This window comes from Ixodes scapularis, unplaced genomic scaffold (assembly GCF_016920785.2).
Source record: "Ixodes scapularis isolate PalLabHiFi unplaced genomic scaffold, ASM1692078v2 PGA_scaffold12__126_contigs__length_90152505, whole genome shotgun sequence".
In the NCBI taxonomy this organism is placed as follows: domain Eukaryota; kingdom Metazoa; phylum Arthropoda; class Arachnida; order Ixodida; family Ixodidae; genus Ixodes; species Ixodes scapularis.
In genome coordinates, this window is record NW_024609838.1 from 22,871,537 (window position 1) to 22,899,533 (window position 27,997).

The following is a 27,997-nucleotide window of genomic DNA, read 5'->3' on the forward strand; positions in this document are numbered from 1 at the left end:
CAGTTGTTGAAATTTACAATTTACTATCGTCCCCTGCCCGATCGATGTGACCAGTTGCCCGCATGACTAGTCATCCTGTGACGAATGTTCCTATGTGACGAATCGTCCTGTGACCAATCGTCCTGTGATGAGTGCGCATGTGACGAATCGTCCTGATCCCGTAGAGGCAAACAGCTGTGGACCTTATGAATGCTCTTTTTTCTTGCAAACAGCAATGCATGTAAACAAAAACATATTTTTGATACTCTACGAACGTGGTGTTTATTCCGAGTACTGATTAGCCAAAGGGAAAAGAGGATATAGTTTTAGGATACCTTTAAAGGTTGAAAATGTTGCATGTTCGTTTGCGCTGAGTTTAGGCGTTTGTATCGGGTTGTACTTGGTTAACAAACAACCCTATGGACAAGGAGTCAATGTCATTTTTTTTTAAGTATGGGATGCTCATTTTATTTGTACTAACAAACGAGCAAAAACACAACACAAAGTCGCTTCTAGTAATGTGTGTGTGCTCCAGCTCCACATAAAGCGGTCAGTACGGTAAAACTGTGGTCAGTACTCTTCTGAGGCAATGCTTTGTTGCGTCGACGCTTTCAAAAATATTTCGCTTGGACATCCATTTGGCACGACTGCTCCAGGCCAGGCTTGAGAAGGGCTGCGCATAGCTGCGATGAACCCATCCAGTCTCTAAACATTTGCTGGGTTGAGGGAATGAAATTGCGAGGTCAGAGTTGATGTCTGCAAATTGTTTTGCGTCACGTTGGTTGTGCGTTGTCCAACATGGGGTCTGGTCGTCCAAACAGCAGCGACGGTGAGGCATGGTCCTCGGTTCCCATCGATTTAAAATGCAAAAAGGATTCGCATACTATGTCCAATTCGGCAATTTAAGTGGTTGGTTTGTAGGAGGCTTTTCAGGGTTGATAAGATGAGTTTTGCCTTGTGTAAACTTTAGGTTCCGTAGAACTGGGTTTGAGAGTACCGTTACAAAATTGTATCGGTAAAGAGCATAAAAAATAAGACAGAAAATAGACTGAAAAATAAAAAAAGCAGTGTGCACACTACCTTTAAGAAATTCCAGGTAATTTGTGCCATCCTTCAGCTCTTTACATACCATTGTGCAAATGCTTATAAAGGTAGTGCAACGCTAAGATAGGTTTGTACAGGTATAGCTTTTGCGAAAATATTATAGTATAACATCAAACACCTTTCTCTGGGGTAGCAAAAGTTTAAACTTTTTCAGTATCAACAGGATTATAAAAAGACAGGCTTGTATCAAAAGCCTAGCTTCTGTTCAATCTTTGTGTGGCCTGTCGCGTGTGTCTTTGTTCTACTGATCGTCTTCGCTCGCGTGCCAACATATCGTAGTAGCTGAGAAAACGGCGCCATGTTGAAGAAAATAGGCCTAAACGAGCATTAGGCCTAACAACACTAAAGTTGGGCTGTCTCGTTTTTGGCCTGTTCGCCTCGGTCGATGAGTCCTGCAAGGTGTGTCCTTTGGGATCAGTCTGGGAGGCCTTCGCAGGGCTCCTGGACTGCTCCCAAAGATGGTGGACTTAATTCGCTGCGAAACGTCCGCGATTGATTATGTCCGACAGATGACAGTGGGCGGTTGTCATACGAAGGTGACCTTAGAGCCAACGTGCGTCGTCTGTGGGATGGCGTTCACAGTGTTGAGAGCTTGGAGCGCAAGCCTGTTGGCCAGCCTGGCTCTGTTGGTTGCGTTGAGGTACTGCTCGTGGGCAGCATTAATGTACCTGAAAAATAAAAGCAAACATACGCTTTGGCATATGTGCTGCATTCCAGGAAGAAAAAAATTTGGTCTCGTCCAGTTGTCAAGCTGCCGTTGGTGTATCATGATATAAAAATGGCAACGTAACAGTGGTGTAAGGAAGACAAGATTCAAAAGCTGAAGGTATTTTTCAAAGAGGTACATCTTACCAGTCTGTTTTTTTTTTTTTTTGTTGTTTTTTTTTTTAATTGTCAGATCGAAAAAAAATATAACTTCGAATACGGCACTTCACTATTTCTTTAATAAGTGCTGCAAGGTAATAACTGCCTGAGAGAATATATGCTCCGGAATTCGTAGAGACCGTACGGACAGAAAGGTTTTCTGACATCAAGAAATGGAAGGACCATCATTCAGCTCAGTGGCGTTAGACAGAAAAGTCCCTCCCCCCCCCCCCCCTTTTTTTTTTTTTTTTTTGGGGGGGGGGGGGGGGGGTAGATATTTTAGAAACGTCATGTAAACAATTGATTCAGAGCTTTTTCTTTTTTCATAAGGAAGAAAAGCGGGGCTTTCCTTGTGGGCTGAGCCTTTTTTGTGGTTCTCAGGGTGCATACGGTGGGGGAACTGGCGATGCCACTGAAAATTAAGTACAGTTGTTTTTTTGGATACCTAAATACTATGTGCGAAGAGCAGGGCTGCGCGAATATTCGAATGATCAAATACTTGTTTCAAATTATATGCTACTTGTTATTCAATTCAAAATTAACTGCAAAATGCATACTTTTCGAAGTGTTGATCGCGGCGGCTTAGCCCCCCTTGAGTGCGCTTCTCCTCAAGCACAAACGCACTACGGAGAAGCAATACCCGCGGAGCTGATATCGCGACTCGCTTCGCCGCAATGCAGCCGCGCACTTAGGCGAAAAAAACACCCTCCAAGTGTTGTAACGCACGCGCGTGCCTAGTGTCAAAAAAGAAAACGGTGTGATTGTTGATATTTCTATTGCAGTAAAATCTTCGGAATCTACTGTGGCTTTTATGCAAGGTTGTAAGTTAGGCAGCGATGTTTTAACAACCTGTGTTCATTACTTGTGCTTGTTTCGTTTTAATTCAGAATTGAATAAAATATATCCATATGGGAAGAAGATTCATAAACCCCCTCAATTAGGTATGGTGGGGCTCCCTTATAGGTTTAATTTTATGTCAAATCTGTCATTAACTAGCCATCCTAATGTTCACCTTGGTTTGTCTGAGGCCGCAGTCTATAAATATAGCTGGATTAAATTTAACAGAGCTCATAAATGGACAATTAGAAGCTTGGGAACAACCTTTGCGAGTTCAGCTGAATTTTTGTTTAAGCATGGTGTAACAGCAGTGAAATGAACGGAGAAAAGCGCAGAAACTATTTAATATTTGGTTCAAAAATATTCGGCCGAAACCTCTATTTACTTTGAATTTGCTTCGAACCCAAAGTCCATTATTTGCACATGACTAACGAAGAGTTATCGGTTTTTCTGTGAAGAGTGCACACATCGATTTCATGAATAGGTATCGCTACTTGTTGTGATGAGTTCGAGCAGCTAAGCAGAGCGCATAGCTACTCTAAGAGAAGTAGCAGGTTGAATACGATCGAGGGCAGCGCGAGGCACATTCAACACAAAAGTATCCGTTTGATGTAGAACTCGCGACATTCACCTCACCGTGATACAAACCCTACGAAACAGCCAAAAATAACTTTTTTTTACGTCAAACACAAACCGAAGACGCCATCGCTACTACTAATAGGTTAACTGAGACATCAGGAAAATTACTGGCGTATGATTGTTCAATAAATAAATAAACATCTGTAGAGCCCATATCCCCTGTAGGTATAATGCCTTAAATAGTCTCCAAACACTCCTACAACTGAAGTTTTCTTCGACAGGCTCCCTTAAAGGAGATTGTATAAAGTGTTTTGATATGAAAGCTAAAAATTGTCTGCTACAAAAATGGGAATCTCTGCTCCAAAACCCGCTGTTCCCTGCTACAAGAGCTGCTCCAAATCACCAATTGTCGGTTCCACCACTGTGTATACGCTAACCGTCCAAGAAGCCTAAAGATATACTTTGTACTAGCACTGCCATTCTTTGAAGTACCGGCTGCATGACGGTGCAGATTAGGAAGTGAATGGCGACGCACAGCAGCAGAATAAACTGGAAGACTCCATTTTGTGCCCTCGAAACCAAAGAACTTTGGCAAAGCCTACCTCCTGTACATCTTGCACTCTTCCTGTTCCTTGGCCTCCTGCCGCATGTAGCGGATCATCATGAAGCCGATGCCAAACGAGTAGAAGAACAGCACCACCACGATGTACATGAGAGCCTGTCGTTGGCTGGCTTCTGCCTCCTTGTCGTCCCCGCCGGGCCCGCCCGTGGCTCCCACAGTCGACGAGGGCCAAAGGTCGACCTCGGAGCCCCTGGACGTCGCCGACGACGACGACGAGGAAGATGACAAGTTCGCCGTGAGAGAGAGCAGCAGTCTCGTCATGTTGTGGCAGTGGACGTCCATCGAAGCAGACGGCCCGCGCTGCTGGGCCTGGCGCGTCGCCGGCGCCATCTTTGCTCTCGATTAGGCCTAGTTGATACGTCGTCTGTTACGGCGAGACGTCTTCAAGGCGAAGCCGTTCGGCGTGGTTCCGGGTGGCTTGTCGCAATTGGTCGTTTTGGGCGGTTGGGACCGGCGTTAGTACCGGTTCGGGTGGTGTTCTTGTCCCCTTTTGGTCGGCGCAGAAAGAACCGCCGTTTGTTTGAGGGCAGGGCGTCGCCGAATCTTGTTCTGGATGCTTGGACGGATGGCGGGCAGATCTTGTTCCTGGAAGTGAATGCAATTCATTTCTTATTTAACTTATTTATTATATTTTGTGTTTTGTTCTTCTTAAATTTATGGTGAGATGCACCACGAAAAATCATATAGTTTCGGAACATTATTCGGTTAAGGGGACAGCCAACTGGAAGCGTAATTTTGAGATGCTATGTAATGCGTGCGTCCTTTTATCTTGAAGTGAAAGTATATAAAAGCAAAGTACATTTCTTTAGCTTTACATGAAATATTCGAAACGTCACGATTACAACGTTTGAACTCTTCACTCTTTGCGTCTCTTGCAAGCTGGCTTTACCCCAAAGGTTTCACGGAAGGGGAAAAGCCAACTTTCAAAGGTGTTTTCTAGCACTTGTCGCGGCCTTTACTGTTTTTTTTTTTTAACGTTAGCACATTTTGTTTAAGTTACAACAAAACAAACTTTTTTTTTTTTTTTCATCACGAACACTATAGCAACGCAGAGACCCGGAAGTACTCTGCGGGGGGGTTAGAACTGCGACAAAATAGAGGAAAACAAAGGCCCTCTGCATACTTCCATTTTTTGAAGCACAGAAGAAAAAAAAAGAAGAAATATCTGTACCTGTTTATTTGTTTTGTTCTATCTTCGTCTTGTTTTTATACACACTTCTATATACTAGATGCACTCGTCTTAAATTACACCCTAAATTGATTTTTTATATTTATGCTGAAAAATATTTTGTAAAATAATTGACCTCATGTGCCTTCCCAAATACAAAAAAATAATAGCAATAAAATAGTCTTAGTGTTAAGAGGATACCAACTAAAAGCATTGCCGTGTCTCCAAAACTGAGTGCTCGCAACAAAAATATAAAAATCATGCGCTTAACAAAACAAAACAAAAAAAAAATCTACAGGTTCTCTTGATACGTATCGATCTGTCGATCGACGTAACGACGACTCGTCTGAAGTCCGCTGGAATGCTCGAAGCTCGGGTTTGAAAATAGCCTTCCTCTTTCTTTCTCGTCATGGACTTCGCCGCGCACTGTGACTGAATAGAATGTCAATTCCATAATTCGTATTGATGATTTTGTCCTTTAAATTAACGCTCGAATAAGAGCGGAAACGCACGGGTTCATGGTCTGGAAAGGTAAACCAGATTTATCGCGTTCTTGTCGTATTACACGGACACTTTACATGGTGTTCAACCGCGCGGTCGCAATGCGAATACAACGTACGAAATGCGGTTTGCAGCTACTGTCTTTAAAGGGACGCTGACAAGGTATTTACTGTTGCCAAGGTTCTTATTTGTGCATGACACATGAGAGCCCAACGACCCAGAACACAATTTGCGGCTCCAAATTCGCTTTCTTTCTGCCCAAAAACCGCCGATCGAGAACTGGCCAGTTTGAGTCGCCCTCACTCTCTTCTCCGTGGTCACGTGTCGTTTTCTATGGTTTAGAGACAACCACGAAAGATGATCAAAGTCGTGGGTCATCGAATGTACACATGCAATACTAAAAATAGACAAAAGATATGATACCCGATTTTTATGGCTTGTAAAAAAACTGCAAATACGTTGACTGAAAAAAAAAAAAAAAAGTTGCACAGCCACGTGATTTTTGCCACTTCTCTCCTCCTCTATATTTCTTTTTTCTCCCGAGTCACATTTCGGTTTCGAGCAGTTGCGTTCGTTTTACTTTATTAAAAATGTACGTGACGCTGTAGCAAAATGTTAATTGGGTAGTCTAATGACACCATAATGGATCGCCTGGTAAAAAAAAAAAAACAAATAAACATTGGGGGGGGGGGGGGGGGCAGGTGTCAGTGTGCCTTTAAGCCACGGTCACACTGCGAATACACCACACACGACACAATCTGCACACACTAAAGAGTTTTAGCGAACCGTTTCACATCCGATATGGTACAACTGCGCATGCGCTGCCACAGAATACCCGAATATGTGCAGTTCGTACCGGAGGGCCCATCGTACCATATCGGACGTGCAAAAACGGTTCCCTAAACACTCTCTACTGTCTGAGGTGTGTTTCTCTGTGCGACGCTCCTGTCGCACATTAGTCGTATACACACGTTCGAAGTGTGCAAATGCACACCGCAGACGTGCCCCGAGCCTGGATACCCGAGCCTTGTGCGCACATAATTCTGTCGTCCTGCCAGCAGCTGACAGCGTGTCTCTCGTGAGATGCGCCAGTGGTGCGGCTTTAGACCGACACGTGCAAATACGTTCTAGATACGGAGTATTTACCTCAAACAAGACGCACCGTAGAACTATGGTGCAAGGCACTGCAGTAGGGTGCCTACATGTTTCCGCCGCTCCGCTTAAACATGTAGCCACCCTACGTCGTATAGTAGCACTATACGCTCCTTCTGCAACGCAGGGTTGCCAGGTAGGTCTCTCGCTCAAACCGCCAAATTCCAGACGGTGTTGTCCAAAACTAGCCAAATGCGAGAGATTTATATCGCCAAAAAAGTTATCCTAACTAATGTATCTCCAGAGCCAAAACAATCGCGCGCTCGAATGTACGAGCTCAAGGCGAAGGCACTGCGTCTTCATATTTATGGTTTAGAGCATCTTGCAAGGTATACGACATCTTGAAATGTATCGAAAACGTTTTTATTTCATACACAAAAAAAAAAAAAGTACCAAGACTTTTCACACGCGTTTTTACAGTCACATAGTTATGAAGCACTCGCTCGTGCTCGGCTGACTCACCTCATACCTGATTTCCGTGTTAAAACGGGCAAAAAATTCTTCAGTAGTGTTGATGTCCTTACAGGACTCGTTCTTCCCAAAGAAATCAAACTTTACGTAGAGGATGTTTTGAAGGGTTGGAAGGGGCATCCTCTTCCTTAGGTCTGACTTTGTGAGGGACACGTGACTGAATACTCTCTCCACGGCGGCATTCGACGGAGGCGTGTTGCATACATATCAGGAGCGCGATGGCAAGCTCGGAAAGCAACAGAAACATGACTGCTCTTGCGCTGTGAACTTGGCCTTGTTCGGATTATTCATTGCTTTAAATCTGTTTTCTTTTGTTATGGCTCATTTTGCTTTAAGAAACTTCTATGTTTCGCGGAAAAGCCTCCTTGGTCATATCCCGTACAGCACGCGTTATCGGACGACATAGCCAACCGCTAAGTTTCGATGCCAAATCCATTACAGAGTAGCCCGATTTGGCTATTAATACCCCAACCTGATAACCCTGATGCAACGTTCTTGAATTATTTTAGGACCAGTTCTCCAGGTAATTAGCTAAAGGACAGGTTAGCGAGATATTTGTTGCAGATTTTTTTTAATAGTCTCGTAAAAGGACTGATTCTCTAGTATATATTTTATATGATATCACATTACTTGAACCTCGCTAGACACCCAAATTCGGTATTTCTGTGAAAATTTTATCGTCCCCGAAATTTTAACACCAACGGACTCGCGGAAAGTCTGCCAAAACGGAGTGACCGGAAGTCTCTTTGGGAGGGGGGGGGGGGGGGGGGGGGGGGGGGGGGGGGGGGGAGGAGGTTCTCTTGCAATGTTGCCAGAGCCATTCGTTCCACTAGAGCTCAACTCCGTAAGTGACAACGTCTCAACGTGGCGTTGTGCTCCAAACAAACAGAGGTCCGTTGTTATGGGCAAATCCGCGAAGACTCGATGAAAAATAAAAATTTGTCGGAAAAAAGAAAAGTCAATGTTTTTAGTGTGTAAGTATTGCGTCCTCTCAATATCTAATTATCAAGACTTTTTTTTTTTTTTATCGTCTCAGTGTCATAAGGCGATGCCAAAAGCACGTAATGAAGCTTCGCAGCCGGTTTTTTGCCTTGCTAGCAGACGACACGATGACTTCGCGGGTTTATAATGGCCCTTATCGAGGGAGTATGCGACTAGGTGAAATTAAAGTTGGTGACGAGCGACAAAACTTGTATTCTCGGGGTGAACTTTGGGAATCACGTACGACGATGACGTCGAGCGTGATACAAGGTGTACCCCCCTTCCCCCTCACACACAAAAAAAAAAAATATTCTAGGAATTCGTTTTACCGCAAATATAAACTATGCATCACCGAACGCCCATTCTCTGCCCAAACGTAACGCTAGAGAAGATACCAAAGTTTCAGCACCAACCGTTATCTTATTCAAAAGTTAAAAAGCGATATTTTTTTTAATTTTTAATGGAAAAATAGCGACCAATGGACCAGAGCCATTTACTAAAAACGGGTTGAAATGAAACCCATTTTCCTATTGAAAATTTCAGATTATCACCTATAACTAATAAAATAAGGGTTAATGCTGAAACCTTGGCACGTGGTTCGGAGCTCAAGCGCTACATTTGGTAAAAAAAATCAGCATTCGATGTTGCATGATTTATTTTTCCGGCAAAAAAAAAAAAAATTGTGTGTGCGTGTGTGTGTGGGGAAGGGGGGGGGGGGGGTATTTTGTATGCCAACGTCGAAGTGCAGGCTATAAATTATAGCACACGTTTGAAGGAGTTCTGACGCTACAGAAGTTGCTTCAGTGCACATTTGTGTAATCAAATGAAGTGCCCGTAACAGATATAAACTTACCTGATGTTTTATTTAGTTATTTCGCTATTTGGGGTCTTACTGAAAACGGAGGATTCCGCATGATTTTTTTTTTTTCTTAGTGTGATGTTTACAAGCAGTTACAAAACGAACGCGCCCATATTGCGAGCCTGAAAACGAAATTCGGGGTTTCGAGCCGATCATGTTAGAGTTAAAACAATTGCTCCTTCATTACAATGCACTTTAACTGCAAAATAAAAAAGAGGGTATGACGCTGCTTTGATATCGTGTTCTAAACACATGCTTCTCTCGCTGTATTTTTAGCAGATCTTCATACGTGTGAGGATTTTCGTCAGACAATATCTCGTATCGTACGCAAGTACAATTCGTTTTTATAAACCTTATATAAGTTTTCTTATTCCTGCCATGTTCCCAATAAATACAAGATCAAAGTCGTATAATTATGCAAGCGATTCAAACTGTTGGAGACGGCGTACTTCAGTCCATGGAGGCAGGAAGCTTCTGGAAGCGACATGGCGCTATCGAGAAAGACACGTCCCCAACAATGACCAAAACCAAGAGACGCCATTGGGCGAAAAGAAGAGCTGACTTGGCGCCAACTCCGTTTCGTCCAAAAGCGTCTCTTGGTTTTGATCATCGTTTGGGGCGTGTCCACAGCGTCATGTCGCCTCCAGAAGCTTAATCCATGCTTCAGTCATTGCGCGTGCGCTCGTTGTCCACAGCAGAAATCTCGAGGCATCTCGAGAACCGGAAGGTGCCGTCGCAAATATTTCAGAAGCAGACGATTCTCGGCAAACTTTTATCGTGGTAAGTGTAAGATGCTTCCAGTATCTTATATTTTTTAGACGCTTACCTTCAACGCTCGGCTTTTGAACGATCGTTCTTTCGTAGCGACATCTAATCCCGTGTATTCGTCCATAGCAACGTCCCTAGCAACGGTTTGTTTACAGCAGTGACGTCACGCTTACGGGATGAATGCTCTGTGTAGTGGTTCTCGATTCGGGGTCCGCGAAGGTGTTCTAGGGGTTCGCGAAGCCCTGTCTCATCAGTCAAGCCCGATAATAAAACTTAGTATTCTTGATATTTTTTTTTCCTAATTCACAGGAAACGTTTACATTTTAGTGTGATTTTTGTCGTGTGTATCTCAGTGAGAAGTCTACTTCACACTGGCACTTAGCTTTATCTATTTAATAAATTTTTATCGTAATTATCCTATACCTTTCCCTACCCATAACCACGATCGGGGTCCTTCCTCATCTCCGCCGATCCACAAGGGGTCCGCGAAACATCAATAAATGAGAACCACTGCCCTGGTCGACACACGCGTAACAATTTTGACGCAAGCGGGCGCAATTCTGTTCGATATTTAAACCAGCTTGAAACGAGCCTGCTCTTCTTCTTTTTTTCTTTTTTCTTTCTTATTCTTGTTTCACGAAGATTAAGGCGCGGTGATCTCAAAAGCGTGTTTGTGCTGTTCAATTCGTTATGCCCTAGGATTGCTTGTCTTCTGCAACGAACCAGGTTAGGGGAATCGGTTTTATTGCGTTAAAAATTCACAAGCTTGTTTACCTAAATCATCCGGCCATCGATCACTAGCTAGCCCATTTCAGCCTGAGCGGAATTTGTTTTTATAATGTTTATTTTTTTTATTATTTTTGATGGACGATACGCATGAGACTTTTCGGCCAACGCACAAGAAGCAAGTCGTCTTCTTGCACAGGAGTTGCGGTGACGTCAGAACGACGGCGTGTTCTGATTGGCTTTGATTGGAAGGATGGTGGGTAGACAAAACAAATACTAGCAGATAAAATGCTACATACTGCTGAACAAAATGCAACACACTTTGGTGTAATAAACATTTTTGTGCCAGAGTATGTTCTATACTTTATGTTGAGCCTCAGTGATATATATTAAGCGGCTTTAAATGTGTGTATTGTGTTAGATCTATCGATCATTTAGAGTATCTGGGAATACTATAGAAAGTCAAAAATAATGGGGATGAAATATCGTGGCGATAAAACAAACCTGGAGGAAAAAATAGGGAAAAACACTGATAGAAAGCTCCAACTAGAAAAACTACTTAAAGGAAAACGTAAAATACTGGGTAAAACAAATGTTGTGGAAATTTAGATATAGAGAAATTTCCGAACGCGGGTAGTTATTATAAAAAAAAACATAAAAAATAGATAAATCCAAGAAAACGGAGAAAATACTCGGTAAAAGCGGGAAATTGAAAACAAATACACAAATATGTAGGAGGTTGGTAAGTAAGGTCAACGGATCGAAATCTTCGAGGGAAGTTAACAGAAGAAATGACAGAAGAAAATCCGAATTTAAGAAAGCGTCCAAAATTTTTTTAAAAAAAAGAAGCGGTATAAAAACCGAAATAAGTCAAAATTTGGAGACCTCAGTTGTAATACTACAAAAAAAGAACAGTCACGGGAAATCCATAAATGTAGGTAATAAAGAAAATTGTCAAAATCGAATTCGGGACAGCGTCAAAAATTGAGAAACCCCATTTTCCCCCAAAAATCTCCTCCTGAAAGTTGTGAAAGAGAAGCATTAAAAAAAAAAAAAGATATTGCCAAAACACTTGAAATAAAAAGGATCTTCCTAAGTAGGTGACCTTTTGAATAAAAATACAAACAAAGAATAGGTGTACCGGCATAATTATTTTTGTAGATAATATATAAGGCACATCGGGGGGGGGGGGGGGGGGGGGGGGGGGGGGGACGATATAAAAAAGTGTACGAGTACGAAAAGGTAAAAAAAAAATCAAACAGTGACTCGGAGGAACAAAAATCGAGTGAATGCCTGGAACTAATAAAAGCAAAAAACTTAAACTTAAAAAAAAACTGTTAAAAGGTGAAAGAAATGTGCTTTCTCGAGAAGGATCTTGGAATTGGCCTAGGGTAAAGCCCCACTACCGAGGCAATTGGAAGGGAACCGAAAAATTGGGGACTCGACTCCCCTTTCCGCAGTCACCGACCCCCTCTCTCTCTTTGTTTCGGGCATTATCTCGTGGCACTCCGCCTGTTTGGGGAGCTCTCGAGAGCGAGCTCGCGACTAACCCCGTCTTCCGACAAACCAGATTCCTACATCGATCCAGGCGAGTCGACCCGAATACCTTCAAGCACAGGCGAATCATTTGTCGAAATCCGGCCTCCCAACAGCCAAGCCAACAGAGTTTAGGACCGCTGTCAGGAACGTTATGACCACCGTAACTCATACCTAGGGCTCCGTGTTTTCGGATAAATCCGAAAAACTCCGAAAAACACCTGCCGGTAAAATTTTGGTCAATTCGGATTTATCCGATAAACTCCGAATGTTTATGTGCCAATGCCAACCCCCCCCCCCCCCCTCCGCAAAAAAAAAAGTAAAAAGAAAGTGTTTTTTTTTTTTTTTACAATTTGAGGAAAACAGAGTCAATGGTCCTGGGAAAAAGGCACCATAATTATCTTTCAAATCTCAGACCGTTTAATCTGATTCCATGGCGCGCCTCCGAGCGGCCACTCCTCAGGTAGCGAACGACTGGATGTCATAGAAAAACTGTACTTTTATATCCATAACAACCACCGTAAAAGACGGTGCTTCGTAGTAGCGCGTTACATGGTGATCCCAGATCGAACGAGTCCCAAAACAAAAAAGGGAAGAAAAACACACACGGCACAGACTGATGCCAACGCGATGCGGCTAACCCTAGCAAGTCCAAACTCAACTAGATTGCAGTAACACCACACTCCCCGTCTGGTATCACGAGATACCACTATGACACCATAACGCAAAGTTCACAAACTGGACACGCACTGAAGTTTTGGATCAGTCTTCTTTTGAGATGAGAAGGACAGTCTCAGTGACTGGCCGTCGGAAAGTTTTTAGTTCTCCTCTGGTCGCCGTCTTGATCTCGACTTTCCGTACTTTTCCGTCCGCACTCGGGAAAGTGTTCACAATCACACCCATAGGCCACTCGTTGCGGTGAACCTGTTTGTCCCTTAGGAGCACAATGTCACCTTCCTTGAGGTCTCGACGGTTATCCTGCCACTTGCGACGGCTCTGAAGCGTTGTCAGGAACTCACGTCGCCAACGGTGCCAAAAGGAGTCTGCCAACCACTGCACTTGACGCCACTGACTTCTGTAGAGATCCTTGACGTTGAACTCGCCGGGTGGTAACGTGTCTCCACCAACCTTCTGGGTAAGGAGTGTAGACGGAGACAAGATGTCCCAGCATTCCGGATCCATCGAAACAGGAACAAGAGGTCTAGCATTTATGATTGCTGAAACTTCTGCCAAAAATGTCACCAGAACTTCATGGCTGAGACGGCTCGGTCCGTGTTCTAACAACATGGAATCCAAAATACGACGTGCGATTCCGATCATCCGCTCCCAAGCTCCTCCAAAGTGGGAAGAATGAGGAGGGTTGAACACCCAACTGCAATTTTGGCTTGAAAGGAATGCTTGTACTTTGTCGTTGCCGAGACCACTAGTTCTCAGGTTGAGCTCTGAACATGCTCCGACGAAATTGGTTCCACAGTCGGATCGCAGCTGTTTCGCAGGTCCTCTGAGTGCGAAAAATCTCCTGAGAGCGTTAATAAAACTTGAAGCATCCATGGACTCTACGACTTCAATGTGGACCGCCCGAATGCTCATGCACGTAAACAGCACAGCCCAGCGTTTGCTGCTGGCTTCTCCACCTCTAGTTCGACGTGCAGTCACGTTCCATGGTCCAAAAACGTCAACCCCCACATATGTGAATGCAGGTTCTGTACTGAGTCGATCAACTGGCAAGTCTGCCATCTTCTGGTCCAGCTGTCTTCCTCGCAGTCTGCAGCACGTGACGCACCCATGTATGTACGACGCTATGCAGCGTTTTGCTCCGATGATCCAGAAACCTGCGGATCTGATTGCTCCCTCAGTAATGTGTCGACCTTGGTGCTTGATCTGCTCATGGTAGTACCTTACAAGCAGCAAGGCGACGTGGTGTTTACCAGGTATGATTAGAGGTCTCCGCTCCTCTTGACTCAGCTGTGCGTTGTTGAGGCGACCACCGACTCTCAGCAAGCCCTTGTCATCAATACGAGGATCCAGTTTCCAAAGTGGACTTGATTTCTGGACTCCTTTCCCCTGTGACAAACACTCGAGCTCATTTGCATATGCTTCTAGTTGGACGGAGCGAATGACGAGATTCTTTGCAAGAGACAAATGCTCGACAGATAGCTGTCCTGCTTGAAGGCAGCCACGTGGCAGGTCAGCTTCGTCGGCACGAGAAGGGCACCGAAAGTTGCCAGCAGCACGTATGAGGTATGCCACTGCACGCATCAGTCTAGGCCAGCTTGAAAAACGACTGAAACGATTAGTCCCGAGTCCATTTGTGGTCACACTGGTGGCTGAGACGCTTGCTTCGGGCCGGATTTCGGCATCAGTGTTTGGGTCTATCAGCTCAAACTCGTTCTGTAAGACGCATGAAGACTCTTCTTGACGATTTAAGAACTCTGGACCAGTCAGCCAAGCCGTCTCCTGTAGCCGGGCTGCGGGCACGAATCTTGTAGCAAGATCTGCAGGATTTGCATCGGTCCGAACGTAATGCCATTGTTCTGGCTGTGTAGATTTTCTGATGCGTTCGACCCTGTTGCCGACATACACGTAAAATCTTCTTGTTTGGTTGTGTATGTAGCCCAAAACCACCTTGCTGTCGGTGTAGAAATGCACCACATCTAGTTGTGTGTCTATTTCTTTCTGAATGAGCTCTGCCAGCTCCACAGCCAGCACCGCACCGCACAGTTCGAGCCTTGGAATGGTGTGTTGTGGACGTGGTGCTAGCTTAGCCTTGCCCATTATAAAGCCGACATGACACGCACCATCCGAGTCTGTGGCTCTCAGATACGCCACAGCTGCTACAGCCTTGGTCGAGGCGTCTGAGAAGATGTGCACTTCCTTCTGCTGAGCCGTGCTAAGTGAAACGGCCGCATAAATGCGAGGCACTTCTAGCTGCTCGAAAGCCTGAAGGGAATCCTTCCAGTTCTCCCACTCTTTCCTCTTGTTTTCAGGAAGTGGGGAATCCCACTCGCAGGTTTCTGTGACGAGTTCTCGTAGGAGAGACTTCCCTTGTATGGTAACTGGAGCCACGAATCCAAATGGGTCGTACACGCTGTTCACCATTGACAAGACACCACGCCGGGTGAATGGTATGTCCTGAACTGGAACCCTGAAGGTGAAGACGTCCTTCTTTACGTCCCAGCAAATTCCAAGACTGCGTTGGATTGGTGGAATGTCGTGACTCAGGTCGAGTTCCCTTAGATCTTTTGTGTGGTCCTCCTTGGGGAAAGCTTCCATCACTCTGCTGCTGTTTGATACTATCTTGTGAAGCCTTAGGTTACAAACTGCCAACATTTGTTGCGTGCGTTTCACCAGGTCGATGACACCATCTGCCGTAGGGAGAGACTTCAACCCGTCGTCTACGTAGAAGTTCTTTTCGACGAACTCCCTGGCATCTTTGCCGAATTCTTCCTCTCCTTCCTGTGCTGTCTTCCGGAGTCCATATGTAGCCACTGCTGGTGATGGACTGTTACCAAAGACATGCACTCTCATCCGATATTCCACCACTTTGTCGTGGATGTCATTGTTGCGAAACCACAAGAACCTCAGGTAGTTTCGATGGTCTTCTCGTACCAGGAAGCAGTAGAACATCTGCTGAATGTCCACTGTGACAGCGAAGCAGTCTTTCCTAAAACGAATCAGGACGCCCAGCAGGTTGTTGGTCAAGTCTGGTCCTGTGAGAAGAACATTGTTCAGAGAAGTTCCCTTGAACTGAGCACTTGAGTCGAACACGACCCTGGTTTCGCCTGGTTTGCGTGGGTGATACACACCAAAGATTGGAAGATACCAGCATTCCTCTTCTTCTCTTAGCGGTGGGGCTTCTTCTGCGTGGCCATTCCTGAACATCTTGTTCATGAATGTCGCAAAATGCTCCTTCATCTCTGGTCGCTTCTGCAGTGTGCGTCGCAGTGATGCAAGACGAGACTGTGCAAGCTCCTTATTATTAGGAAGCCGAGGTCTTGGCACGCGGAAAGGAAGAGGGGCTACCCAACTGCATGACTCATCTTTGAAGACTTCATTGTCCATGATGTTTAGGAATTTTCTGTCCTCCACCGATGGAGCTGGTTGGTCATCGTCCTTTGTCTTCTGGAACAACGTGTCTGTCGTTTCTTCGACGGAGTAGTCTTTGATGGGTACACCTTGGGTAGGTGGTACATGCTGGGTTGGATTGACGGGACCAGTGAATTTCTCCTTGACGAGAAAATGGTTGCGGCATGGTTCAAAAAGGGAGGGTCGTCCATTTTCAAGCACATTTGTCTTGAAGTTGGTGACACAGTCCGGCTTGCGTGTGCGAGCTAGGCAGACGTCTCCTATGATCACCCATCCTAGGTCTAGTCGTTGAGCGAAGGGCGCATCAGGAGGCCCATTGCACTGCTGACGCACCTTGTGGACTCTCAGGATGTCTCTTCCCAGTAGAAGCAGAATCTGAGCTTCCGCATCCAATGGAGGTATGAGGCTTTCTATAGCCTTTAGATGTGGGTGATGACGTGCAGCGTCTGGTGTCGGAATCTCGTTCCTGTTGTGGATCATCTGATTGCATTCAATCAGGGTTGGGAGAGGTAGTTTCACGCTGCCATTAATATTTGCAACCAGAAACCCAGAGGCTCTCCTTCCTGTCGTTTCTGCTGTTCCAGCACATGTCTTGAGGGTATATGGCGAACTCTCTCCCTGGACATCAAAGAGGTTGAAGAATTCTGTCCTTGCCAGTGACCTATTGCTTTGGTCGTCCAAGATGGCATACATTCTCACAGCCTTTTGAGGTGTGCTTGAGTGACACACACTCACCAAACAAATCTTGGAACAGGACCTTCCACCGTAACCTTCCCCACACACCTCGGTGCACTTGGAAGATACGTCAGGTGATAGTCCGTGATGAATGGTGTTGTCTTCGGGATCCTGTCCGAGGCTCGAAGACAAAGGTTTGGAACTGTCCGGGTGAAGCGCTCGGGTATGTTCAGTGCTGTCACAGTCGTCACACTTGATCACAACTTTACAGTCCCTTGCGAGGTGGTTTGTAGAGGAGCAACACCTGAAGCAGATCCCAAATTGTTTCAGCAGAGATTTGCGTTCTTGCAGTGGTTTCTCTCTGAACACACGGCACTTTCGTAGAGGGTGAGGTTTCTTGTGAAGCGGGCACTGTCTGTTAGGGTCCTCCATCCTCTCGGCTGTGGCTGGCGAATAATGGTCGACGGCTCCTGGAGTAACGTCGGTCGCATGGACTGAAACGGGCGTGTTTCTGAAGCCTTCTCTTGACGTGACCTTCTCATTCTTTGGGAACCTTGGAAAGGTGCTTCCCGTTGTGCCGAAAGCAAAGCTCGGGTCGTTCCGCATCCTGGCCTGGTCTCGGACAAACTTCGAGAAGAACGAGAAAGGGGGAAAAGAGACGTGATGATCTTCTTTGTACCTTGAGCCTTTCGAGATCCACATCTCTTGGAGACGGTGTGGCAACTTCTCCGCGATGGGGTTCACCCCTCTTGCCGTATCCAAATAGCCGAGTCCTGTCAAGTGGGGATCAGCTTTTGCGGCTTCCAGTTCCAGAAGCAGATCTCCCAGTTCCCGTAGTTTGTGAGTGTCTTTGTCGGAGAATTTAGGAAAGCTTCCGATCCTCTTGAAGAGCGCATCTTCTATTACTTCGGGTCGCCCGTAGCAGTCCTCCAGTCTTTCCCAGACTATCTCTAACCCCGCCGCGGGGTTGTCGACATGTACTGAACGCAGCCTCTTTGCATAGACCGAAGACTCACGGCCCAGCCAGTTCACGAGAAGATCTAACTCTTCATTTGCCGTAACTTCCAGAGTTTGCACCATACTTTTGAATGTGGCTTTCCATACTCTGTAATTCTCGGGGTGATCATCAAACTTGACGAGTCCTGTGCTGACCAAATCTCGACGGACCAGGTATTTCAGCACACCACTCAATTCTGGAGCAACCTGCTCAGCAGGCAGTTCGTTTGAGCCATCGTGGACGGCCGCCTGGTTGTGCACATAGTCTACAGTGCGCTGAGCACGGACTTCTGATACATCTGAGATGGTTCGGTCGGAGCGATGCTCCCCGCCGTGCTGTTCTGCAGCCGCTTGCAGGATTTCTGCTTGAACTTCCATAGCAGCCGCTTCCCTTTCCAGCTGTAGGATCTGTAACTCAGCGTCTAGTTCTGCTTTTCTGCGCTCGTTAGCCGCAGCCGCACTCTTCTCCTTTTCTTCGAGCCTTGCTCTTTCGAGTTTCATGGCCACTTCCTTTCTGGTGAAAGAAGCACGAGTGCGCGCCGCTGCAGCCTCGGCGCGTGCCCTCGTTGCAGCCGTGCTTGTCGTGGTCGCAATCGAGTGTTCCGAACGCGTCGATCCTCCAGAACGTCTCGAGCCGTGAAGTCGTGGCCCGGCAGACTTCGACGAGTGCTCCGAGTTAGCGTGTTCCGAGTCCCGATACTTCGTGGCGCGGTCGGGCGTCTTTCCGGTGTCCATCAAGGCTTTCTGAACCGCGCGAGCTCTGTCGCGATCCGTTGTCTTCTGAAGGGCTAGCTCTAGCTGGCTTTGTTCCGCGTTGATCCCCGACAAGTAGGCCACGTAGCGTTCCGACAGCGCTTGGTAACGACCGTACTCTTTTCGGATACGGCTCGTCGCCGCTTGCTGCGTTTCGGCGTTTGTAGCCTGTTCAACTTCCCGAAGATCGTTTGCGATGCGCTCCCAGACGCAGTCGAGCTTTTGACGTTGCTCGTCCCGGTTCGCTTCGTAGTTAAGCAAGGCCTTCTGCGACAACGTTTTTTTTTCTTCGCGGTCTCGAGTCTTGTGGCGGTTGATCCTTTATGGCGTTCTCACTCACGTGACCAGCCGCCGAGTCCCCGTCCGAAGGGTCCATCTCGTCCAAGCTTGCGTGGCGGCGTCCCGCGTTCGAGTTCGAGCTGAACCAAGGTGGCGAGGCCTAACGTTCCGACGCGCTCACTTGGCGTTCACCGTCTTTTACTAATCTGATTCCATGGCGCGCCTCCGAGCGGCCACTCCTCAGGTAGCGAACGACTGGATGTCATAGAAAAACTGTACTTTTATATCCATAACAACCACCGTAAAAGACGGTGCTTCGTAGTAGCGCGTTACATGGTGATCCCAGATCGAACGAGTCCCAAAACAAAAAAGGGAAGAAAAACACACACGGCACAGACTGATGCCAACGCGATGCGGCTAACCCTAGCAAGTCCAAACTCAACTAGATTGCAGTAACACCACACCGTTGTCGAAAGGGGTCTTGCCGCTTGTCTCGTCGAGGTTGATTCAGGGCAACATGTCAATGCGCATTCGGGTACCGACAAAATACACTCTTTTGGTTTCCAGTTTTAGCCATCCGATTCGTGATTTACAGAAAGGAGAAGCCGAGAAGGTATGTTTTTGTAACAGTGAAAGCAATGGACCATAGAGACTGTATTAAATAGAGAAAAGGGACAGTTAAAACTCTCTATTACATTCTTAACCACTCCACCTCGCGCGGCCGCGCGCTAGATTGATGGAATAGGATGGGATGACTACGAGCTTCGTAGCGACTGCCCCCGAGAGTTTATTGATTTTAAGGTACAGACGTTAATCGAAGTAACACTTATGTGGAACTTATGTCGTGGGACGAATTAATATTGCGAATGGCAGTGGCACGAACGTCAAATTCAACTGAAGAAATTTTAATCGATACGAGCGCGTTTTATTTTTTTTCTGGCATACGTTTACATCCAGTTATTATTTACTTATTTATTTTGAATAGGAAACACTGCGAAATTAAACTCCGAATTTCGGAGAATTGTGAATCAAACAAATATAAACTCCGATAAACTCCGAATCTTTGGCAAAAAATAAACTTCGAAAAACACCCTCCGAATTTGACGAAAAATAAACTCCGAAAACACGGAGCCCTACTCATACCCAACCGCGGCTGGCCACTGGGCTGGAACATTAGCCGTTGGGTAGGCTTCACCTCATAAAGAGTCTTATTGCAGAGAAGCACACTTTACAGGGACACTGCCTCCAGCGCGAAATCTCTGTCTTCGATAATGCTAGAGCGTCTCGAGCGCGGAGGCGCAGCCGAAGCACGACGGACCGCAACATATGCGTGCTTCCGTCGTGCGGCCTGGCATCGAAGAGACAAGCCCTGCTATTTTTATCTTATCACTGACTGTATAGTCGGGAACGTTACGAACGCCTTCCTCGTAAACCCGCACTCACAGGCAACCGCATTGCAACGTGAGCCGTAGCTTTGGCTTCTCCGTGTAAACAGTCATTTCGCGGTAGAGCATGCTTTACAGGGGCTACCGTTGTCATTTAATTGTAATGGCGATCCCAGCTGTGTATATTGCAACTCATGTTTACAAACAAACCGGAGCGCCCTCAGCGGAACGCTTCCTGCGCCACGGATGCACGATGGGATGTGGGAAAAAAGCGCCGCGTCCCACATCAACAAACCATTGGAACGTGATGTCGGCGTGAGTCCCCGTGCTCTTTTTCGCGTTGGGATTGTGATACTACGTCTTCCTAGCAATGGCTTTCTACTTTAGCGGCCTGAGCAAAATTGACGAGGCTTCTTTCATCGCCAAACTATGTCTGAATAACGGGGCGTGCTGCGATTCGTTCCGTGTGAATGCCGCAGATTGGATGCTAAAGCCTGATTCACGTGATGAGATTCTGCTAGCTATTTTCAGTCGCGACGTCGCTCGGGCTGCAAAAGCGCGGACGGTAGCTGCGACGCTCGACGTTGATACTGAAAACCGCAAGCAGAGTCGAACCAAGTGAATCGATCGTACCAAGTCGTTGATGGCCACTGGTGACAATGATCAGCATCTCCTTGTATTTTTACTTACACTGAGCCTACTTACACCAGTCAACTTTCAAACTCCAAAGTCCTCTGAGGCCTGCACTTACTTCTTATCTCAACTATGGTCTACTTACCGCTTTCGTTTGAACGAGCAGACTAAAGTTTAAACGAGTTTGAAAGAGCAGACGACAGTTTGAATGATCAGAGGCCGTTTGAATGTGAATACGCACTGAACTTGGTTCGCGGGTGGTCCGGATAGCTTAACGGTTTTCCTGCGTTCAGGTTAGAACAAATGAAATAAATTTGACGACCACAATTATCCGTGAATTTCATCCAAAGTGCTTCCCAGACAAGCAATCGTGGACTGGCGGTATCTGATTCTCTCTTTTCACGGCATTTATCTACGTTCTCTGAGAAACTGATTGGACAGAAAACACACGAAAACTGATCTTCACACCTTTCCCGGCTCTGTTGGTATAGCTCAGTCGCGGCGTTTTGACGAGAAGGCGGGTTTCAGTATGGTTTTTTTTAAAAAAACACACAGGATTGCCCGTTCCGCTTTGCGACTTCCGCACACACCCCCAAGCTGGATGTGCCCCCGAAGCGCCACCACCGCGGTGTGACGTAACAGACTTGAGTTGGTGTATAAGGGGCGCCACTCGTTTCTTCAAAATGGCGGATATAGTCAGGGCCGGAGAGGCGTGCTGGGTATGCCAGTTGTTGAGTCCGTTTGGCGTGCTGGCTTTGTCAAACTTACACGAGAAGGCTGGGGTGTTACGAACCCAAACCACCTCTCTTTTTCTAAAAAAAAAAAAAAAAAAAAAAAAAAAGACTTTTAGCGAATTTTTTGCGCCCAGGGACTAATTTTAAATCAGAGGCTAAACCGAAACTAACTTCTATTACAGCGAAGTTGTGTATGTCTCGTTGGTCGGATTGTTTTGTGTCGGCGTCCTCGCGGAATAAAACAACATAAAAACCCATTAGCGATTGAAGCGAAAAGTGCATATCAGGCATACAACATACAGCACATTATTAGTTTCAAAAAGCATCCGAACCAGATAATTGATGATAAGGTACTCCTGATAACAATGCGAAGCACGTAGCGCTCACCGCTTACGTTTCACGGTAAGTATTATTAATGCGCAAGCTGCTGTGGTGACGGCAGCTTGCGACGTGGGGAGTGACGTCACTAGCCTTTCATACATAAAAAGTTTTGGTACAATGCATTTACTTTTCTTTCGTTGATCATTTGGTATACGCAACGTGCAATGCTGTTCGTTTTGGCGTTATCTAACGACTGAAGCAAGAAACATTGGGTATGCCTGGAAGTGGCGGCTGCATTGTTCAAACGTGAGCTATTACTCTGGTGGCGCCGCTTAGCCTAGTGTCTGAAGCGGGAAGTACTGGGTAGGCCAGGAAGCCTTGATCGCAAAACACGCCAGTACGGCGGAAGCTACAGCCCCGGCAGGCCAATTGGCACGTGTCTACGTATCACCAGAGTGCGCTTTTACTGCGAAGAAGTATCAGGCTTTTCGCTGCGTCTTGCTCTTATATGTGCGCGTTCTGCTCGTATACGTAGCGCATATCGAAGCCGTCGGTACGCAATGGGGGGCTTATCGTTCACCCTTTGCCAAGTTACAACGAGACAAGGTATAATCTTGGGCTGTCACTCTGCCAGTGCCGCCTGGTTGTTGCCGGCTGGCTATAGTGCAGTGGGCAATCGTTGCAGGTGATACCACAGCTTCGCTGGGCAACCAACTTCACAACGTGGATTGGAGCACCGACTTTTTTTGAGTCAATGTCTCAATATAGACGCTAATTTTGGTTTCTCTCTAACCCAAAATGTATATCACGGCGTAATTAATTAAGCTAGAACAATTCTTAGCAGAAATTTACTTCGGGGCATAGGTGTCCGATCTAGGCACTTAATTCTGCTTTTTTAGTTTTAAAGTCGAATGTTTTAATATCCGTGGCAGGGTTTTTATACGCTTAGAAGGTAACGGAAAATATTTTTTGTTGAAAAAATCTGCGCAAATATTAATACCTTTTTGCTTGTTCTTGGGTGTTTTTTTTTTTTTCTTACTAAGATGATTTCCGTATGAAATAATGTACTGTGGGGCCTTTAATGGGTTTGGAGGCATTAAGAGGATTAATTGCTTAGCGTTATTCCAACACAAGAACAACAAAAACGTGTCTGAGCTTAAAATATTTTCACAAAACGTATAAATTCAGAAACGATGTTTCTGAACTACCAAAAAAAAAAAAACCGAAAACGGACTTTGAGAAAGCCAGCAAGAAAGAGAGAGAGAGAGAGTGTGTGTGTGTCTGTGTGTGTGTGTCTGTGTGTGTGTGTCTGTGTGTGTGTGTTCACGGGCACGTGCGTGTGTTCGCGTGTGCGTGTGTGCGTTCAACGCGCGACGCAATGAATTGTATATGACATCTCGTGTTTATAGATATCTTGACAATGACGGCAGAATTTTTCACAGGCTAAAAAGAAATATCTGAGACCTTTCTAGAAAAACTGCTCTAATTAAATTGCATCATTTTGTGATTGTGACGTTCATTGGGGGCCTACACTACCGCAGTTGGTATTAATATCAATTTAATTTATATATTTTAAGGCGTAGTTCTTTGGGTTTTTTTAAGCTCGAATATAATCTGCTGCTTATGATCTAATTTCAAACGCGCGAAGAGCTCTGGCCATACAAAGTGGGCAAATTATCATAGGTACCAAGTGCAACATTTTCAATGAACAAGATATAATATAAAAATAGTCTAAAATCAATTAAAATATCTAGCCAGTATGAAAAATCCATGTAAAATAACATTAATTCGGGGTAAAACATAGGTTGCTATCAAAATCGTGGCATTTGACAATCAACAAAACTTTTGAATTCCCCACCTTTTTTTTTTAAATGGAAAAAAAGAGCGAATTGTTTTTAATTATAAAATTTATCAAAACGTCCATTTTTTTTAACGCTATTGTTTTGTTAATCTCAACCTCTCCAATTGGAAGGAAAACCTACCCGTTTCCACGTATGCTCACTGCGGCATGTTTCGTTGACGTTGGAAAGCCGGTGAAACGGTAAGATTTAATCCCACTCGGGCCGCAGTACTACATTGGGACAACGAAGAGTGTTGTTTGCATTCACTAATGGCAGTTCGCGGGTAATGATCGCGAGCAGTGCCACCGCGCCCGCTGAATGATAGAACGGCGGCGACCCTCGTTAAAGCACTTCCCGTTTCCGCTGCGAGAGGGCGAGCAACGAGCTGGAGACGCGAAGCGTCGGTGGCAGCATGAGAGTGGCAGATATGTTTTTCAGTCACTCCGCTTCCCACACAAACTTCCTTCCTTCGGTAGCGCTTCGGTGTCTAGCCAGCCGAAGCACAACGGAAGTCAGCGAGTGCGTATTAGGGCTGAGCATCCGAAAGCGACACCCTCTTGTCTTCATCCTGTCGTCGACTGCAGTCGGGAATGTTATGACCGCTTCGCCGTAACGCACACAACCGCGGCCAGCCACTGTATTGGAAAATGAGCCGTAAGTTCGGCTTCACCACATTAAAGGCGTTTGTGCGTTGGAGCACGCTTTACAGGGACTCCGGTTGTCGAAACTAATAAAATTTAGACGTTCGTGTTCGGACATCGTAAGGTCGGTCTGCCTTCGAGGTGTGGCGACGCCGATTTTTGCCGTGATTGATCAGCGACTTCTATCCTAAGATTCTTAACGTGCATCACGCAGTAGTGGTACACGACCGCACGCCGGTACGACGCTCATCCAGATCGAAACGGGGAAAGGTGGGGCTTAACATCCCTCGGTTCTGCAGCGCCAGTTTTCGCTCAACGTGCTCCGAGCTGCTCGTTGTTATAGTATTGTGTAGTAAATGACGGGAGGGAAACGACAGGGATCTCTCTCAGCTGTCCCGACTACAGCGCGAGCTTCATTCATTTATTAAGGCTTCGAGCGTGCGCGCCCAGTCGAAGCACGAGGAGAAGCGACGATCGCGTTCTGCGGGCTGTGAGTCCTAATGAGGCTCTTACCGCGTTAATCCCGACAGTGGCTGCACTACTAGGGCCACCGCCACGCTACCTAGGGCAGTCGGGTGGCCGAATGCGTTAGCGCACCGCAGCTCGAAGCAGTCGGAGCGCAGGCCCGCGTTTCAGTGGCCGGGCATAGTTCCTTGGTTCGATCACTTACTCCCACCCGTTTCGATATGGACAAGCATTGCACCGGCACGCGATCGTGTAATCACGACATTGCCCTAAGGCTATGGGCAGCTTAAAAAAAGAAACAGGGCGTGGGACATTATGTTCACGATTTTTGCCTCACGATTCTACTTTGTGTTTATAGGCTAACTTTGAAATTTTATTGGCTCTGAAGTAATAATGGGATGCTCGAAAATTCACCGCTATCTTGGACCACGCTTTTTATTATTTTGGTGTGTGTGTGTGTGATGGCAAAACCTTGTGTTGCAAAACGTGACACCGTCTTAAGAAGAAGAACATTGAGGCAGCCTACGCGAAGTGCTCGTCCCTTTGTTCAAAGCTGCGTCGTCACAACTGTATGAAGCGACAAGGCCTTGATATAAAAATATTTGTTCGACGATCAACGGAATTTATCCGATGGAAATGCATTTCCATCGAATGCCTTCCCTCTTCGCTTCCCACTGCACATTTCCGTCGCCTTGCCTCTGCGGCATCAGCCAAACGATGATTACGCTCATTCTTTGTCTTGACCTGACGTCGCCGACGCGTGGCCTCGACTTTCTTCCGTCGTCGCGCGTGGATACGGTCAATCACTTGTCAAAAGAACCACATTCCAAAGCGGCGCGGCGCCTGCTCGTTTCTGGCTCCGCACCAGCTATGCGACGCTCGAATTGGTCCAAACCGCTGACGTCAGCACGCGCCAACCTCTCCCTCCCTCCCCGCCGCCGTGGTGAGACATTGAATCAGCAAACAGGATACCTCCTTACCTCCCCACCCTCCTCACGACGTCATACATAGCACTGACAAAAGGACGCATGGTCTGACACCGACGGATTTTCCTGATAACGAGCATTTTAATGCTCACGCGTTAAAAATACGAAGACGTCACTATCCGATTTATGGCTTGAAGCGGGTTTGCCTTGCGACGTAAAACGATTCAAGACAGACACCCCTGGTACCGTAGATATTCCTCACCTCACTAGGAAGCGGTGAATACGTATTTGATCTTCTGTTATGTGTGTGTGTGCGCGCGCAAGGACGTTTTCCAACTAGAGAAATACTAGTATTTGTCACTACAGCTACGTTTGAATTGCACGTTAACTAGATGCTGTCGTCTGGAACTCAATAATCCAGTTTTACGTAAAGAAATGTTGAAACAGCTTAGACGTAGTTTTGTGCTCAGTCACGTAAGATTTTAAGAAACTGATTTGTGTAGACTGCTTTGTATTATTCTTACAAATAAACATCTCTACATTTCGTGCACCGCGAACGCGGGAGATGTAGGAAAAAATATAAAAAAGGGGTAAAGTTGCGGGGGTGCAATTAACAGTGAGATATAGTATAGACTTAGAACATAAACGCATGTGTGAGGCATCTGCTTTTGTTTTCTACTAAACCTTTTCCAAATATACAAAAACGCGCATTGTTTTGTTTTTTTTTCGCCATTGTTTATGTTGCAATGCAGTAAAGTTTTGCACTGCTACGAAAAACGTCAAGTACATCGATCCCTTTCAAGGTTCGCTCAACCGATCTAATCAATACCCGTCTTTGTTCGAAGTACATTCGCATCGACTCCGTCTTCACACAACGCTCAATCGCGTTCATTGAACCTGCTACGAGAGCGCCAGACCTTCATATAAATACACACAAAACACAAAACCTTGCCGAACGAGAAAGCGGCGATTTTGGCCGGCAATCCCACTGCCAGACGCTTGTTTTTTCAACGAGCGAAACGTTACCAAATCATTTTTATGTTTGTGCTTTCGTCTCTTCCTTTGTGAGCAAACAACGCGATCGATAAATTGTGTAAACTGTTTGCTTTAGCTTAAACAAGTGACGTTCAGTAAACAAATACCGGTATCGCGTCTCATTTCGCTGGTCGCACTTACATCGCTGTCTATTGTAAATACGAATTGCGGCGAACGCTGTGCAAGGGTGAGACGCTAGATATCAAAAGCGACACTTTCCGCTACATCCACATTATCCAAGGAAAAAAGGGTTAGCACACAAAACATGCATTCCAACTCACGCTCGTCGCTTCGAATGGAGTCTAGCATCGTCGACCTGTCGTGTCGGCAAAGCTGTGCTTACCTCCTCGCCGAGTCGACTTGAACCTTCCTCTTGTCGATCTGTCGTCGTCGACTTGAACGCAAAACGAATCGAGCACGCAAAAAGAGATATAGAAAAATCCCACTTCCCGTTGATTGTTCTTCAGGTAAGAGAAGCAACACAACCCAAGAGTCCGGGAAAGTAAAAACGAAAACAAAAAGAAGCAACCGAAAACAAAAATGGCAAAAAGATTCAGACGGCGCGCGGTGAAACTGCTCGTCTGCTTTCGACGGGCAACTCTGGTTCTATCCTTTGGTCCCCGGATGCCTTCTCCGCCCGCTCACCTGGTTCCCATGGCAACGGCGCGGAAGGCCAATGAGGTCTGAAGCTCGACGTGACGTCACGTAGGCGTGTTTTTTTTTTTTTTTTTGTGTTTCGTGGCCAGCGGCCAGTGTTGCTTCGGCCGGCAGCCCCCTGGCTTTTGACATTCAGTAATCTCGGCACTTGGTCTGGCCACTGTGTTTTTGCTTCTTCTTTTTTTCTTCCGAGGGCGCGGTTTGTTTAATAAACAAAAGGGTTGGAGGGGACGAGCACTGAGTCAGCTGAGTATGATAATTTTCTTTTCTTTTTTTTTTTTCTAGGCGGTTTTACTTTTTTTTTTTCTTTCGTCCTATTTACGGTTCTCTCGAGGGAAGTATTGAATTCCGATACCGACGATGGTAATAACGGAACGCTATAGTTTGATTACGGCTGTCTATTGGCGTTCTATTGTTGTTGCG

The 27,997-nt window shown here is 46.0% G+C and overlaps 2 protein-coding genes across 3 annotated transcripts; both read right to left on the reverse strand.

Moving 5' to 3' along the window:
* Positions 1–273: 273 nt before the first annotated feature.
* Positions 274–27,529, reverse strand: LOC8051099. Of its 2 annotated transcripts, none has more exons than XM_002433547.5 (3): positions 27,261–27,529; positions 3,966–4,570; positions 274–1,751 (listed from the first exon to the last, which is right to left on the reverse strand). In XM_002433547.5, exons 2-3 carry the CDS (start codon positions 4,313–4,315, stop codon positions 1,610–1,612), a joined length of 492 nt encoding a protein of 163 aa, XP_002433592.1. In that variant the 5' UTR covers positions 4,316–4,570; positions 27,261–27,529; the 3' UTR covers positions 274–1,609. The 2 variants fall into 2 exon arrangements, with proteins under 2 accessions (XP_002433592.1, XP_029847923.1); XM_029992063.4 differs by lacking the exon at positions 27,261–27,529 and adding an exon at positions 27,199–27,219.
* Positions 12,910–19,033, reverse strand: LOC120848418. The gene is made up of 2 exons (XM_040220376.1): positions 18,998–19,033; positions 12,910–18,924 (listed from the first exon to the last, which is right to left on the reverse strand). Exons 1-2 carry the CDS (start codon positions 19,031–19,033, stop codon positions 12,910–12,912), a joined length of 6,051 nt encoding a protein of 2,016 aa, XP_040076310.1.
* Positions 27,530–27,997: the final 468 nt, after the last annotated feature.